Genomic DNA, 17568 nt, shown 5'->3' with positions numbered 1-17568 from the left:
AGTCGCTGGCAGCATCCATGAGCCACTGAGGTGCCAACATCTGTGACTCAGGGACACTACTGCTGCCTGTCAAGCTTGGCAAAAAGGACCCCCGGCCAACTGCAGAGGAAGTCCTCAGCTGACAGCTTGGGGGTTCTCATCAGCTGAGTATTTATATTTTATATTTACATTAGAGGCTCTGGTAGAAACCCGTTTACAAAGTAAGTATTCTTCCCAATTAATATTTCCAAATGAATAAAGTGTATTTGCTTATTTGTAAATGGGTCCTACCAGAGCCTTTAATCCAGTAGCATAATTAAATGAAATAACTTCTTCTGAAGTTTATAGGGCCAGGCGGGGATGGATTTGACTCCTAGCGGGGACAGACGAGGACGGTTTTGATTCTACTGGGGATGGGTTTGATGTATGTCCCTTTCACAACTCTCTAATGTAAACTATGAGCCTTCCAAAACCCACAAAATACCTACTGTACCTACATATAGGTGACACCTGCAGGCTTAAAGGGTATTGTAGAGGTGTACAGTTGGGTAAAATACATTATTTACTATGCTCGATGGGATCACCATGCAATATAAGGGAGGTTATGGGGAGAGTTGTACCTGGGACCTTTTATATGAAGTGTACTGTGGTGCCCCCTAGGATACTCCATTGCTCTGCTGGGATATTTGTGTGGCTTACTTTTGTACATTTTCCCTGGGATTTATTTTTTGAAAACGGTACCAAAAGACAGATGCAGTGAGCACAAAAACGTCTAGAAAATGGCAATTTTTGAAACAAAAATATGTTTTTCTGATTCAAAAATTTAAGGGAAATGAGTTATGAACAGGAAAATTATAATAAGATGAAGTATTGGATTAGGTTCACATGTTCAGTAAATAAATATCTTAATGGAGCTTAAATTTTTTCGTTAAATGTTAATGGCCTCAACCATCCTATAAAAAGAAAGAAAACACTATTATTTTTAAAACAACAGTACGTAGATATATGTTATATCCAAGAGTCCCTGTGTCATTCTCTACCTGGCAGAAACCCAAATAGTAGCAACATTTCAGAGTTCAGATTGTGATGTCATAATGCCTCAGCCACCAATGCCTAAGAACCAACCTCATCAGTGATGTCACAATGGCTTGATTATCCTTGGCTCAAATAAGAACATAAGAATTGCCATATTGGGAGAGACCGAAGGTCCATCAAGCCCAGTATCCTGCTTCCAACATTCTTTAGTGTCTATCTCAGCCTCAGCCCTTCTATACCAGTATTCTTCAATGCAAGGCTTGAGGGTCAGTGGTTGTGCCCATTCATACTGTGATTCTTCCCGCTCTCCTTAAAGAATGACATGGGGATGGTTTCCCGTGGCTATCTGTGGGAAGGTGACAAATTTTGCACCCAAATTTGTGTGCCCAATTTGTAGTGATTTTAAAAATAGAATTAGGGCATTGTTGCATAAAATTAAGTGCTATATTGCTGGGCACCTGCTTTCCACGAATGAGTAACCCCCACACTCTTTTAGAACTGCTACCTTGAACAGTCCATCAAGCTTTACAAGTTGGTAAATTTGAGTGAAGGCTGGCAAGTCTGCTTTTGATAAATCTTGAAAACTCCTCATTATGATTCTCTCTCACACCAGTAGAGAAAGTTGCACCAAGTTTTGAAAACACTTATCAACAAACCATTTGCTGATGCTAAGATCATTGCTTGAAGTCTCTCCGTCTCGATCTGGTTGTTTGGCCAAACCCCACCTTCTTCTGTATTTTGAGAACTAAAGAAAACAAAACACACATACAAAAAGATAAATATGTAGCAACTATGTTTGTCATATGCAACTATATATTTTACTATAGGCATCATGCTATTTTGAGAAGATTTCTTTGGGAACAGACTGTTAATTTTCATTTGATTCTTTGTTAAAATACACATTTTTTTTTAAATCATGGGAACTAACCATTCCCAGCTCTTGCCAATTCTCTCTTCTTTCTTAACTTTAAATTCTTATTTAACATTTTCAAACTACAAATCAAAATGTACTTCATAGTGACATAAGGTACACACTGTAGGGGATTGAATAAACAGCTAATCTCCGTTAACTGGACCATCCTGACCTGGGGAGCTCATCACAGGTTACACCTGCTGTCCCCAGTCTGCCAGATCTTGGCTAGATGCACTAACCTCCCCCCGACTCCCACAGCACAATGCAAGGAAGCAAGCATCTTGACTAATAACATGACCCCATGTAGAGAGGCTTTTGGCTCCTACTCAGGAGCAAGAGAGAAAGACATGGGATAAAAGGACAAAATTAATATCTACAGCTGAAATTCCTCTTTTGGCAAAATTGTCCATCTCCCTTCTTCCAGCTATAACGTGCACAGTTTATTAGCATGCTTCTAGAGATCTGGGAATGGACCATTCAATCTTACGTGTGTGTGTGTGTGTGTATCAGTATGCATGTATGTGCGTATATATATATATATATGTTCCCAGATCTCTAGATGCATACCAATAAACTGTGCATGTTATAGCTGGAAGAAGGGAGATATATATGCACTGTAACATAAAAAAAGCCACACCAGAACTTGGCTGATTCTTATGAAATCTAGTGCGTCGTGTCCTGAATGAAGTTGATGTAAAATGTAAATATTTCCCACCGCACCACAACATTACCTTGTGAAAATGAATTGTGAACTGAATAAAAACGCATCAAAAAGTTTAGTGCATATCTTGTAGAAAAATGTGAAGTCAAAGCGTAATGTTTCAATTAAGCAGATATTTGAAACCGTTCCTTTTGCTCGAAGGCACATCCCCCAGCCTTGGCCTCCACTGATCTATGGACTTGTCAATGACACTCTGCTTCAGCTCAGCCCAAACAGAGATGAAGTGCTGTTTAAGGTCTTCGATGTCAGATATTGTTGTCTGATAGACGCATTCATGTATAAGCCCCAAGACATGGTAGTCAACTGGGTTTAGGTCTGGTGAATTCACAGACCAGAGGTCTGGACCAATGAAGTCTGGGATCTCCCAATGTAGCAGTTCTATGGTGGCCTTTGCCCAATGTGCTGGGGCATTGTCCTGTTAGAAGATAAAGTAATCTCCTGACATGTACAGGATCGCTGGCAAAAGCTTCTGCATCAAGGAGGCATCCCAGTAGCATGCGCCGTTGATCTCAACCCCAGGATTGATGAATAAAAGATCTGTGACTGACACCATGACTGATTGGCTGAAGGTTGGGCGGGTCCATAGTAGGCATTTGGCATTAACCTCGTGCTTCAGTGTTGTTGAAGGCACATATAGACGATCATTCTGTGTATTAATCGGTGGAGCTACTATAAATATCTTTTCACCTGTAGACCAGATGAAGCTGACGCTGTGCTCCGGGTATTTGGTAATAAGCTGCTTACACCATTTAAGATGTGTGTCTTTGTTTTTAAAGTTAACTTTTGGGCAAGATGCTTTTTAAGACACTTTAATTTCAGATCGTCATGAGTTATCTTAATCACAGTTGACTGGCTATTTGGTGAGTTGTTCAGTGTGTTCGTGGTGCATCATCCTGGCACAGTACAAGATAGCGTACATCAATGTGCTCTTGTGTGTGAATCGAGTATGGTCATCTGCTGCCTGGCTTACGATCCACAGTGCCCAGTGCTCAGATCTTGCGCAGCAGAGCATCAAGGCCATTTTTGTTCCAACCCTTCTGTGGGAACTCTTTCAACAATCATTGACCGTTGTAACCTTTTAGCAGTACCAAGTTCTTTATCAGAATTTGGTCTTCTGCTAGTGAAAACCATTTTGATACAGAGACTGTCGTCTGCTTCTGCAGGTGTCCCATAGAAACAATTCATTTTCACAAGCTAGTGTTTTGGTGTGGCGGGAAATATTTGCAATATTTTACATCAATTTTATTCAGGACATGGCACACTAAATTTCATAAGAATCAGCTTAGTTCTGTGAAAAATATGACAAAAAAAAAAACACATTGGGGGGGGGGGGGTTCAGTTCACAGTGTGTGTGTGTGTGTGTGTGTGTGTGTGCATCTATCTATCCTGTATAGTAGCTTTAATAGCTAACATTTTATGATATTGCCCAAAAGTCATTATGATTGGGAAATGCCACCAAATATGAGGCATCACATCCCCTCAAACCCTCAAATGGCTTGGTGAGTACTTTGGATAAATTTCATGCAAACACTGGGGAGTTAAATAAAGCACTTTATATCCATGATCAAAAATGTACATGCTTTGAGTTCTTTTATTTGTTCTGGCAATGTGCAACATCCAATTGGAGGTTCAATTCTTCCTCTCTTCTTTCAATGCTCAACAGGTCCCGTTTCGCCATTGTGCACAGTAGTGGGGTTTCCCCCTTTACATCTTTTAACATTGTGCTGTGGGTGTGAGTTTTTTTTTGCCTATGATAAGAAAAAGAATGCTAGCTGTAAATCATCAATGATTGTTGCATGATAAAAGGTTTTTGAGGCTTTTTCTCCACCTGTTTAGGTCTTCAGTGTTAGATCTTAGAGAGGTAGCCCACTGTTGGTGAGTGACATTTTTGGAATTTTTGATTTAAACGACTCTATCATATCTCCCCTCTCCCGCCTTTCCTCCAAGTATACAGATTGAGATCTTTAAGTCTGTCCCCATACGCCTTATCATGAAGACCACACACCATTTTAGTAGCGTTACTTTGGACCAACTCCGTCCTTTTTATATCTTTTTGAAGATGCGGCCTTTAGAATTGTACACAGTATTCTAAATGAGGTCTCACCAGAGTCTTATACAGAGGCATCAATACCTCCTTTTTCCTACTGGCCATACCTTTCCCTATGCAACCTAGAATCCTTCTAGCTTTCGCTGTAACCTTTTCAACCTGTTTGATATTATTTAAATAACAATAAGTTAAAAAGTATTTAACTACAGGAGAAAAATTGCTAAAAAAATAAGAAAAATAGACTGGCAATCTTGGCTCTTCCCTCCCTTTCAGAATCACTCAGCTCTGGAACAGTCTCCCTTCCCCTCTCCGCAATTTGAGCCCCCTTCTACCATTCCATAAGCATCTGAAGACCTGGCTCTTCTCCAGAACGTAACCCCGTCCCGCTCCTGGCACTCTCACACCAACCTCTCTTCTCTCATACTTATATAATTCCACTGGAGTTCTGTTCCTTCCCTAACCATGTAAACCGTGTCGAGCTCCATCTGCGGAGATGATGCGGTATATAAACCCAAGATTTAGATTAGATTAGATTAGATTAGAGTAGGGTGGAGGTTTTTCGATCAATGAAAGAGACCCATCACCATCACATGGGAGAACGATATATGTTCCCATTGTGATGTATCTGAGATCTTTTCCTCCACTTAGGCTAATAGTTTACGTGTCAACCTGGTGTGGTACAAACTTCTATCTCTACAACATTATCAAAATTTGCCCCTTCTTCTCTGAGTACACTACGCGAACCCTTGTCCACACTTTCATAACCTCATGAGTACTGCAATTTACTTCTAACATGACTCCTGCAGAACCACCTCTCCCCCTGCAATTGGTGCAAAACACAGCTGTACAACTTATCTTCTGCCAACCTCACTACACTTACCCCTCTCCTCAAATCACTTCACTGGCTCCCTATCTGCCTTCACATAGAGTTGAAACTCCTATTACTAACCTACATGTGTGTTTATGTTACAGTCCCTTAGTTATCTCACCTCTCTTATCTCTCCATTCTCAGATAAGCTGCTTTTATATGTTCCCTTCGCCTCCACTGACAATTCCAGACTTTGTTCTTTTCATCTAGCTGCCCTGTATGCCTGGAATAAACTACCTGAGTTCGTCTGTCATACCCTTTCCCTTTATTTAAAAGTCGACTGAAAATCCACATTTTTTATATAACCTTCAATCCATAATCCTACTCCCCACTGCCCACTGCTTACCACCCTAGCCATCAGATCAACCATCCCCCCTAAATATATCCCCCACCTTGGCATTCTGTTTGTCTGTCTTGTCTGTTTAGATTGTAAGCTCTTTCGAGCAGGGACTGTCTCATTCATGACTCTGTATAGTGCTGCATACGTCTGGTAACGCTATAGAAATAATTAATAGTAGTAGTGAGTACATGAAGTCTGCCAATCAAGTGGAGCAGGCTTCGTCCAAGGCAAGACAAATCATGGGCTGCATACGAAGGGGTTTCGTCAGTCGTAAGGCGGAAGTCATTATGCCATTGTATAGATCCATGGTGAGGCCCCACCTGGAATACTGTGTGCAATTCTGGAGGCCGCATTATCGCAAGGATGTGCTGAGACTGGAGTCGGTGCAAAGAATGGCCACCCGGATGGTCTCGGGACTCAAGGATCTACCATACGAAAAACGGCTTGACAAATTACAGCTATACTCGCTCGAGGAGCGCAGAGAGAGGGGGGACATGATCGAGACGTTCAAGTATCTTACGGGCCGCATCGAGACGGAGGAAGATATCTTCTTTTTCAAGGGTCCCACGACAACAAGAGGGCATCCGTTGAAAATCAGGGGCGGGAAACTACGAGGTGACACCAGGAAATTCTTTTTCACTGAAAGAGTGGTTGATCGCTGGAATAGTCTTCCACTACAGGTGATTGAGGCCAGCAGCGTGCCTGATTTTAAGGCCAAATGGGATCGGCACATGGGATCTATTCACAGGGCAAAGGTAGGGGAGGGACATTAAGGTGGGCAGACTAGATGGGCCGTGGCCCTTATCTGCCGTCTATTTCTATGTTTCTATGTTTCTTATTTATTTATTTATTTATTCATTTTTATAGCCTGTTCTCCCCAGGAGCCCAGAACGGGTTACAAGGATACATACACAGAGTTTTCAGGAACAGAGATACGTACATTACAGAGTCGATAACATGCTACAGGATCAAAACACAAAGCTATAGAATCAATAACTTACAACTTATAGAAGATGTGACTTAGAACACATGCTTTGCAGAATCTAAGAAAATAAATCATTGAGTCATGAATGGGTATTAACATATCTGCAGTGAACGGTAGAAGAACTGGTTAGCAGGCACAGGTGTTCTGAGGTAAGGTCTGTCAAAGTTTGAGACCAGAATTGATCCGGTCCATGAATAGAAGAATTTTTACTGCTTTCCGGAAGGTCAGTAGGTTATCAATTGCCCTAATGGCAGGAGGAAGTTGATGTCAAAAAAATTAAAGAAAAGGATGCCCAAAATAAATCACAAAAAACTGCACCCTCCAAACAGGAGGGAGTTGATTCCATAATTTATTTATTCAATTTTCTATACCGTTCTCCCAAGGGAGCTCAGACGGTTTACATGCATTTATTCAGGTACTGTCTGTCCCAGCGGGCTCACAATCTATCTAATGTGCCTGGGGTAATGGGGCGATTTGCCAAGGGTCGCAAGGATCAGTTGTGGGTTCAAACACCCACAACCTCAGGATGCTGAGGCTGTAGTTTTAACCACTGCGCCACACTCTTTATGTTCTTGTTATGTTCTTAATTAATTGAAATACTACCCAAATACAAGTATAACCTGATCAGCAACAATATGAGAATAAGATTCCCAAATCCTAGAGGAATCAAATGCAAAACTATTCACTCTACAAATTTCCCACTCTACAACTTTCTTACCTAGCATCAAAATGGTGGAATTCTTTACTAGCAAAATTAAGGAACATCCCTCCTATCAAAACTTTTGTAAATGCCATCTATCTATTTGAAAAATACCTTGCCTCCCCTCCCCTTAAACAACAGGGTACGACCACCAGAAGCCAAACAGCACACAAGACACCTCTCCTATAGATGACCAAGCTCCTTACAAACCGGGAAAGAGACACCCATACCAGAACCTGCAATTTCAAGACTACAACACCAGATACAGCCAATCTTCTCTCCAAACCATATGCATAATCATACGCCTACACAAAACAACCCAAGTTATCTGTGTCATAAACCCTAACAAAATAATGCAATCCCTGGATATGGTCAGGATCTTCTGATACAAAATACTGCTGTCAGCATGATTTTTAGGCTATAAAAAAAAGTACATTAGTATATCAGAATTTTATTATAAACTTAATTGGTTACCATTGAAGGCCTGCACATGAATCAGAAGTTCAAATGAATTAATCTCTTTTCTTATTCATTTTTTTTCCTCGTTAAAAAATACATGATACTTTTGTGAATGGAAATCTTAATAGGAAAGTAACAAAATATACGTCAGTTTCACTCAGTGTGTACTTACCTAGCAACTTCTGTTTGGAATAGTTTACCCGTGAATAGAAACAGGCTACACAGGATTTCATAAGAAACTGAAAACTGTTTTTATTTGATAAATTTTATCGATTTGATATACGAGGTACTACCTAAAAGTTCAGGGAATTCAACTGTAAAAAAAAAAAATTGCTTATCAAAACTCCTAGTTTCCACCGTCTTCTTCGAAGTAGTCCCCTTGAGAATGTATACAGTGATTGCGTTTTTTCCCATGAGTCCGTGCATCTATGGAAGTCATCTTGGGTAAATGTCTTGAGGACCTCCTGCGATTCTGCCTGGATCTCTTCAATCGTGTTAAAATGGCGCCCTTTCAGTCGTAATTTCATTTTGGGGAATAGGAAAAAATCGCAGGGGGCAAGGTCAGGCGAACAGGGAGGGTGCGTAATCACTGTTATGTTTCTGGAAGTTCTGAACAGACAGAAATGCGATGGGCCTTCTGTTCACTGGTTAGCAGTCTTGGCACAAATTTTGCAGAAATATGTCCCATGTTCAATTCGTCCGACAAAATTCATTGAACTGACCCATATGACTGTCCTACTATCTCACAAACATCATGGATAGTTTGCCTACGATCTGCAAGGATAGTCTCACAAACCTTTGCTGCGGTTTCTGGTGTTGTGCTTGTTGTCGTCTGGAGCGGTCATTGTCATGGACAGATGTTCGTCTGTCCTTGAAGCGTTTGTGCCAAAGAAAGGTTTTGCTTTGGCACATAGCATTATCTCCAAAGGCTTCTTTGAGCATATGATGGGGTTCTGCAGAAGTTTTTTAAAGTTTGAAACAAAATTTGATGCTCAGTAAAATCCATTATATCGAAATCTGCCGAGTCACTAAAACTCAACCTTACAAAATCGCACAGAACAAAACAACGCAACCATTCAGCTGCACGCCTATTGGCACACTGATTCACAAAGCATACTGCTAGACACCTCTAGCAGCGGAAGAGCATACCATATCTAGTTTGCACATGCTGTTCACATTCCCCAAACTTATGGGTAGCCCCTCGTATTACTTGTTTAATCTAATTCACCAAATTGATGTATTGGGTTTCATATAATTGTAAATCACCTTGAACCTTGGAAGGTATAGTGCGATAAAGAAATTGAGGATTATATTAGATTAAATGAATTCTGAATTGGGGAAATCTATGGGAAGAATCCTCCCCTTATTTGACCTGCCCTCAATTGTTCTATCTCAGTCTACAAAACCCCTCAACTGATATACTTTAAAATACCAATGCAAGTTAGGAACCCCTAAACCTCTATCCACCTTAGCTTCAAAAAGCTATGGGCAGTTGTTTCATTCAAATGAATCCCAGTGATATTTTCTGAATATACAGTAAAGCAATATTTTTTCAAGAGTCTGAACAATTAAGTCAACCTTGGAAAGATATTAATGATTACAGCATGGATTCTACCAAACCACAACATATGGAGTATGTCCCAGACCTCTAAATCTATTTAAATTTATTATTTTAGATTTATTAATTGCCTTTTCATGAAGAGATTCACCCAAAGCGGTTTACAATTCATTGAATAGTAATCATGTACTCTTAGGGGGATTGGGACTTGTATACTGCCTTTTTGTAGTTACACAACCACACGCAATGCAGTTTACATACTGTATATCTGGGGGCAATGGAGGATTAAGTAACTTGCCCAGGGTCACAAGGAACAGCCCTGGGATTTGATCCCACAGCCTCTAGGTGCAAAGGCAGCTCTACCACTAGACCACTCCTTACTTCGTCTGGTGTTTCCCTATGTATCCCACAGGCTCAAAATCTAACTGTGGTACCTGGAGTGTTAAGTCACATGGAGCAGGCTGGGATCGAACTCTCAACCTCCCCTTTATAGGCTTGCTCTTATGTTATTCTAATTTAATCAACTGTACACCGAATCGAGCCCCTTTGGGAGATGACCCGGTATATAAACTGAAGATTAGATTAGACCTTCATCTCATCATGGTAGAATGTTGTAAAAGGTTCACTGACTCAGACGCATTCAGACATGAGAGATATGAGGAATATTACTTTCCAAGTGAGATGCTTAAAGCGGAAGTCGAGAGTGGTTCAAATGGAGGCTTCATCAGAGTGGAAAGTATAACATTAAAGTCCTGAGTCAGCGGAGGAGGCTTAAGAGGCAGCTTGGTATGGTAAAGAAGTTTCATGAATCTAGAAACCAAAGGATGGACAAACAATGGCTTTCTGTCCAATGGTGGATGAAAAACACTAACCACACTGAGATGAACTATGACTGAAGTAGTTTTGAAACCAGGTGGTGTAGAAAGTAGTTTACAAGCGATTGGATCAGTGAATGGAGATTATACCAGACTCTGAAGCAATTCCATTTGAAACAATAGCAGCGCTGAGTGGAGGAATTTCTAGAAGCCTCAGGCTAAGACCACTAGGCACAGGGATTTTATTAACATATTGTTAAGGAGTAGGAAGAGGAGAATGACATAAAAACCCACATCACTTTGGATTTGAAGGGGTTTTTAGTTTCATGCCATGGAAAAAGCCAGCAGGTATGCATTTAGACTGTTAAGGTCAGGCATGGTTCTTCTCTGACTTTTAATTCTCATATTGCAGGCACTCTTAGTAACATAATCAATGAGGGCAAATAAAGACCCAAGTGGTCCGTCCAATCTGCTCAACCGTACTCACTCTATAAATTCACGGTTTAAATTAAATTGTCCTTTTTCTTAAGAGATTTCTGGACCAGAAACCCAGAGCTCTGCCTGGTACTTGTGCTTTGGTTCCATCTATTGGAGACTCCGTCAAAGCTCACTCTAGCCCAGTGGTCTCAAACTCAAACCCTTTGCAGGGCCACATTTTGGATTTGTAGGTACTTGGAGGGCCTCAGAAAAAATAGTTAATGTTTTATTACAGAAATGACAATTTTGCATGAGGTAAAACTCTATAATTTATAAATCTTTCCTTTTGGTCAAGTCTTAATAATAATATTGTAATTTATAGCTAAAGAGACATATGATCAAAAAACTGTTTTATTTTACTTTTGTGATTATGATAAACATACCGATGGCTTCAAAATGTACCTGGCGGACCGCATGTGGCTTCCAGGTCACGAGTTTGAGACCACTGCTCTAGCCCATCTAAACTATTTCATCCATCGAAGCCCTCCCCAGCCCATCCTCAACTGAATGGGACACAGACCATACAAGTCTGCCCAGTACTGGCCTTAGTTCTTCAATATATACCCATTATTTTCTGATTAGAGATCCTCGGTGTTCATCCCATGCTTTTCTGAACTCTGTCACCGTTTTCCTTTCTATCACCTCCCTCGGGAAAGCATTCCAGGCATCAGCTACCCTCTCCATAAAGAAGAATTTCCTAACATTTCTCTTAAGCCTCAACCTCAAATTATGCCCTCGCCAGTTTCAGCTTGAGCACCAACTGAGCATTTTTAGCAGTACTATCTGGTTACCTGTTACTGAAAATTGCTGGTTAGCCCTGGTCAGATGATTTAAACAGCAAGGAGCCTCTCCTGGTCATTTAAATTAGTTTGAATATCAGACCAAAATTTTTCAGGACAATATCCAGCCGGCAATGGTGAGTGTTTTTTTAACACTGAGCGCTGATGGATAGATTAGAACCAGATATCCAGTGCCAGGTCATGGATCACAATGCCTGGAAGTTATGTGGGCACAGCCAATAATTTGTGTCATACCCTCATAGATAACCAGATGAAGTTAGAATTGTTAGCTAACTGGGCAAGTAGGACCGTTTAAATATCGGGATACCCACACTGAAATCTCTAGTACCCACAGAAATTTTGAGTCAACCCTAACTCTGCACTGGACACCAGGGCAGTCAGAGATGAAATTCAGCACCATTAATTAATCAGGGATGCCTGCCTGGTTAAATTATTTTGAATATCGGGACCATTGGTTTTTGCCCCAATTTTAAGCTACATTTACTACTGCAACTCTCTTTATATTAACCTTAACCCCTTCCTCCATTCAGAAATTGTAACTCCAAAAATACAGCAGCTAGCTTACTTACATGTTCAAACAGCTGCATTGGTTCCCAATATCCTTTAGAATTTAATTTAAATATTCTATTCATTATCCACATTATATGGCCATTTAGTGGAGGATGGGCTGGGGAGGGCTTTAATGGCCGGGAGGGAGTAGGTTTTAACGGAGATTTCGGCAGTAGGAACCCAAGCACAGTACCGGGTAGAGCTTTGGATTCTTGCCCAGAAATAGCTAAGAAGAAAAAATTAAAAAAATTTCAATTGAATCAGGTTGGGCAAACTGGATAGACCATTCGGGTCTTTATCTGCCATCATCTACTATGTTACTATGTCACAAAGTTCTTCATATTGGCTTTCCCGTTTACCTGTTCATTCTATACCACTCATCCTACTTGGCCTCAATAAATTGATTATACCATCCTCTTCCTTTCATCACCTATATCAGGGGTGTCAAACTCAATCACATTAAGGGGCTGAAATCCAAAACACAGGCTAAGTCGTGGGCCAGACCCCGCCCAATCTCCATCCCAGTCCCCGTCCCCATAATAGTACTAATTATAACACCATTTTTCCATTCATTTTTCATATACACACACACAATATAATCCTATTAGCACATAGTAGATGATGGCAGATAAAGACCCGAATGGTCCATCCAGTCTGCCCAACCTGATTCAATTTAAATTATTATTATTATTTTTTTTCTTCTTAGCTATTTCTGGGCAAGAATCCAAAGCTTTACCCGGTACTGTACTTGGGTTCCAACTGCCGAAATCTCTGTTAAGACTTACTCCAGCCCATCTACACCCTCCCAGCCATTGAAGCCCTCCCCTGCCCATCCTCCTCCAAACGGCCATACACAGACACAGACCGTACAAGTCTGCCCAGTAACTGGCCTAGTTCAATCTTTAATATTATTTTCTGATTCTAAATCTTCTGTGTTCATCCCACGCTTCTTTGAACTCAGTCACAGTTTTCCTCTCCACCACCTCTCTCGGGAGCGCATTCCAGGCATCCACCACCCTCTCCGTAAAGTAGAATTTCCTAACATTGCCCCTGAATCTACCACCCCTCAACCTCAAATTATGTCCTCTGGTTTTACCATTTTCCTTTCTCTGGAAAAGATTTTGTTCTACGTTAATACCCTTTAAGTATTTGAACGTCTGAATCATATCTCCCCTGTCTCTCCTTTCCTCTAGGGTATACATATTCAGGGCTTCCAGTCTCTCCTCATACGTCTTCTGGCGCAAGCCTCCTATCATTTTCGTCGCCCTCCTCTGGACCGCCATAATGGTTAACCACAAAATTAAACTAGAGAAAGCAAACTCTATGCTTCTCAACATTCATTCCTACCAGAACATAGATAACTCCTATGCAAATATGGGACCAAAAACTAAAAGTACTAATATATAAAAAAGAAACCCTAAGATTCAAGATTCTGCATACAGTATAACCCCAGAGAAATAGAAACAAATGGATTTCTTCCTGAGCAGTGCAAAATATAGACAGCAGATTAGAATTCTCAAAATTGACACAATTCAATCACTAAATTGAAAATAAAATCATACCCCCTACCTTTGTTGTCTCCCTTCTTCCATGCTGTGCCTCAAGTAGGTCTTCTGACCAGCTCCCACCTGGCCGTTTTATTTGGCCCGCGGTCTGATGCCCCTGGAGTTATCTTGTGGCCGGCTCCCTCCTCCTCACCGCCGCAGTGTGCACGAAGCCGCGTGCAGCGGCTCCTCGCGCGTCCTGTGCCTGAACCGGAAGCCTTCTCGCAATGTCAGAGGGAATGCTTCTGGATGAGGCGTGGGACGCGCAAGGAGCTTCTGCATGCGGCTTCGTGCACACTGCGGCTATGAGGAGGAGGGAGCCGGCCACAAGATAACACCGGGGGCATCGGACTGTGGGCCGCATAAAATGGCCAAGTGGGCCGGATTCGGCCCACCGGCCTTCAGTTTGACACCTGTGACCTATATAAACCCAGACACTCAGCTTTCTCAGTCATTGGAACTTGCTTCAGTCTCACTTAAGAAGAGAGTCTAACCAAAGATGCATATTTCTCTTGGCTCTGGGTTTCCCAAGGAATATTCTCTCTCTGTTTCCTTTCTTTCTCTTTACACTCTTGATAGAGTGTACTTCTCGCTTTCTTTTATTTGTCTTCCTCATTTTCATTTTATTTCCAATGCTTGATATACCACAACAGATCCACGAAGGCGACTATGCGGTTTACAAAATGAATGATAAGCTCTGTGGTTGACATTTCTTTCAAACACTAGAGAAAACCAAAAAATCTCTGTGGAGTGACGAGGTTCCTAAATGGACTTTATTTGAAAGTGTCAACATTCCAAAGGTACACTGAAATCATCCACTTAAAAGCCTTAAAGGACCTAGTCCGCTAGAGATACAGGACCCAACACGGTCCGTGTTTCGACATAAAGTCTTCTTCAGGGGTCCCTGGGGGTCCTATAAAGGTGAATATGTGGGAAACAATTGTGTGGTGAGCCAGAAGTGAGACACACTATTTAAACTTATACCCTGGCTGATATCTGGATATTGGCACTGAATCAAGGAAGGCTCTGACTATTCACCGTTATCCATATAATGGCAATACTCAGTGCTGTTATCTGTATTTGAATCTGGATAACTTAGGGCAGCATTTTCCTGTCCTAATTACCTGGATAGTAATCTGGATACTGGAATTAATATTGCTAGTCTCAGTATAAATCCTTGCTTTGCACCCAGACTGCCCTGGCACTATCCAGATAGCACTGGAGTGATCTGTACTAATTTTCAGCATTTTCCAAAGGATACTGCTGAAAATTGACCTTGGTCAGCTCTACTTATCTGGATAGTTGCACCTGCTTCCTGCAAAAATAGCTTTGACTATCAAACCCAATATTTTGTAAATATGATCTAGTAGTCCCTTCTTCCTCTGAATAAATACCACTACCTCATGTAAAATGCTGAAGAAATTCTCTGTGTCCTAACCTGGACCTGCGAAGTCCCCTTGCCATGTGCTATCTAAAATGTACCTTCACATACTTATGTACACATGTTAAAGGAGAAAATACTTACCCACTAGTCCCAGCTCTCTGTGCTTGAGAGAAACGCCAGTCGGTGTTAGGTTGTGCCTGCAAAAATAAGAAAAATGCTTTTAATGATGGTTGCCCTGGATTTTGGAGTCAAATTCAATTCATTTCCAAAAAAGCACTTGCATCTCAGTTTCTATCTGCAACATCCACAGGCCCTACACTGGTACCTAAATTATGGAATGGAACTTGATTAACAATGATAAAGCAGAATTAAAGGATAAAAGTTCAGGCCTGTTAAAGGAGAAACATTTAAGTTTATTAAACACACATCTGATTGGTAATGAATAACACGGAAAAATAAATAACAGGGGGAAATAATTATAGTTTATATAGGCTGGGGGAGGGGTCCCCCAAATGAGGTGGGTGTTAATACTGAATTGGACTCCCTTTCCCCACTGCCGATATGATTTCTTTACTCTTTGTTTCCTAACGTAATGGGCAACCTACATCTCTGCAGTGGGACTTGTTTTGATTTATGCTGGACAAGAAACATGGATGCATGGGAGGAAATTAAAATATGGATAGGAAGCAAAAACACGACAGCATAAAAAGATTCTATGGCCTATACAATCCCCCCACCCATATCAACAGCCCAAGTTCTACCATCCCTTCTTCCTTTGTACTTGTCCTATACGTTCCTGAATTTTGATATGGTCCTTGACGATACCGCCTCCACCACACAGGTGCTCTACGCATCCACTGCCTTTTTTGTAAATAAATATTTCTTTAGATTATACCTGAGGCTGCTCCCTTTTGCCGTCATACCCCTTGTCCCAGCATTTACACCTGAGATGTACTTAAATGTATCTATCATATCACTTGACTTCCTGGACTATATAGATTTAGATTAGAGAATGACAAAGGGGACAAATTTGTCCCCACAGGATCTCAATTTCCCCGTCCTGTCCCTGCCTATATATTATATTATATTATATTATATTATATTATATATATTATATATTATAGGAATGGTCCTATAAGCTCAGCCTTAACCCTACAAACCTTAAACACTTACCATATTTTAAAGTGTTTGAGGCTTATGCAGATGAGGATGGAGCTTGCAGGAATGGGGAAGGGTCAGGGAAAGAACTTTCAGGGATGGGGAAAAATTTGTCCCCGTGTAGATCTTTAAGTCTATCTCTTATACTTTATGATGAAAATTGCTGGCCACTTTAGTAATCATTTTTGGACTGGCTCCATCCTTTTGACTGTGTGGTCTCCAGAACTGCCCAAACAAAGTCTCACCAAAGATTTATCCAGAGGCACTGTGTCCTTTTTCCTGCTGACTATTCCTTTCCCTAAGCACTCAAGCATCTTGCTGGCTTTTAATGACATCTTATGAAGTCTTTAGTTACTTTAAAATTGTCCCCCAGGTCCTCCCCTTTTTATATGCACAGAAGAACTTCACTTGCTGAACATTACCATTCTCTTGAATTTCTCCAGCCCAAATGCACCATCATGCACTTTTTCAATATGAACTTAGCTGCCAAACTGTAGAACATTTCTCAAGCTTTGCTAGATTCCTTGTCATGCTGCCCACACTTTCCACCGGGGGTCTCCCTCTTGCAGAATTTGGTATCACCTGCTAAAAGGCAAACCATTCCCAATGGCCTTATTGCAATATCATTTACAAAAATATTGCAAGGAATTGAACTGAAGATGGTGGCATACCACTGGTAATGCCTCTTTCTTCAGCATGATCTCAGTTTATCTTTGTCCTCTCTCACTCATCCAGAAAGGGTTCCGTTTATTTATTAGTTATTAATGTGGAGTCATGTCAAAAGCCTTGTTGAAATCCAAGTACATCACATCTAGCACTCTCCCCTGACCCAGCTTTCTGGTCACTCAGTCAAAAAAATTGGACATTAATCATTCATAGCTACTGAAAGAGAAGCTTTTAGGTCAGTAGTTGTAACAACAATCACATTTGATTTCTGTCGATAAAACTGTCTGATACATTTTTTTTATTGTTTCTGCCAAGAGTTTTGTTCCCATATTATCTGATTTTCTGTTTATTCAAACTCTTTTGCTATGACACAGAGTTAGTAATAGCATACGAAATTAGGCTAGCCTCCAAGATCCAGGCCGTAGCATGTTTGAGTTTACTATCCATAGGGCTGGCTGGGTTATCTGCTCAATGCCAGGAAGCAATATTTCCTCTAAGCTGTTACCATCCATGTTACCTGCAGCCCTCTCTAAAGTTGAAAGGGGATAGATTTCGTACAAACATAAGGAA

The 17568-nt window shown here is 41.0% G+C and overlaps 1 protein-coding gene across 1 annotated transcript in view; it reads right to left on the bottom strand.

Moving 5' to 3' along the window:
* The window catches only part of LOC117351862, a 279785-nt gene that overhangs the window by 25151 nt on the left and 237066 nt on the right, over positions 1-17568 (bottom strand). The window contains exons 5-6 of the mRNA XM_033927710.1: positions 15316-15371; positions 1671-1759 (exon numbers count right to left, since the gene is read on the bottom strand). Of these exons, the coding sequence (XP_033783601.1) occupies positions 1671-1759; positions 15316-15371 (145 nt within the window). The remainder of the gene's footprint in view (positions 1-1670; positions 1760-15315; positions 15372-17568) is intronic.

Source organism: Geotrypetes seraphini, chromosome 18 (assembly GCF_902459505.1).
Source record: "Geotrypetes seraphini chromosome 18, aGeoSer1.1, whole genome shotgun sequence".
NCBI lineage: Eukaryota > Metazoa > Chordata > Amphibia > Gymnophiona > Dermophiidae > Geotrypetes > Geotrypetes seraphini.
The sequence above is the reverse complement of the archived record's forward strand: the minus strand, read 5'-3'. Positions and strand labels throughout refer to the sequence as shown.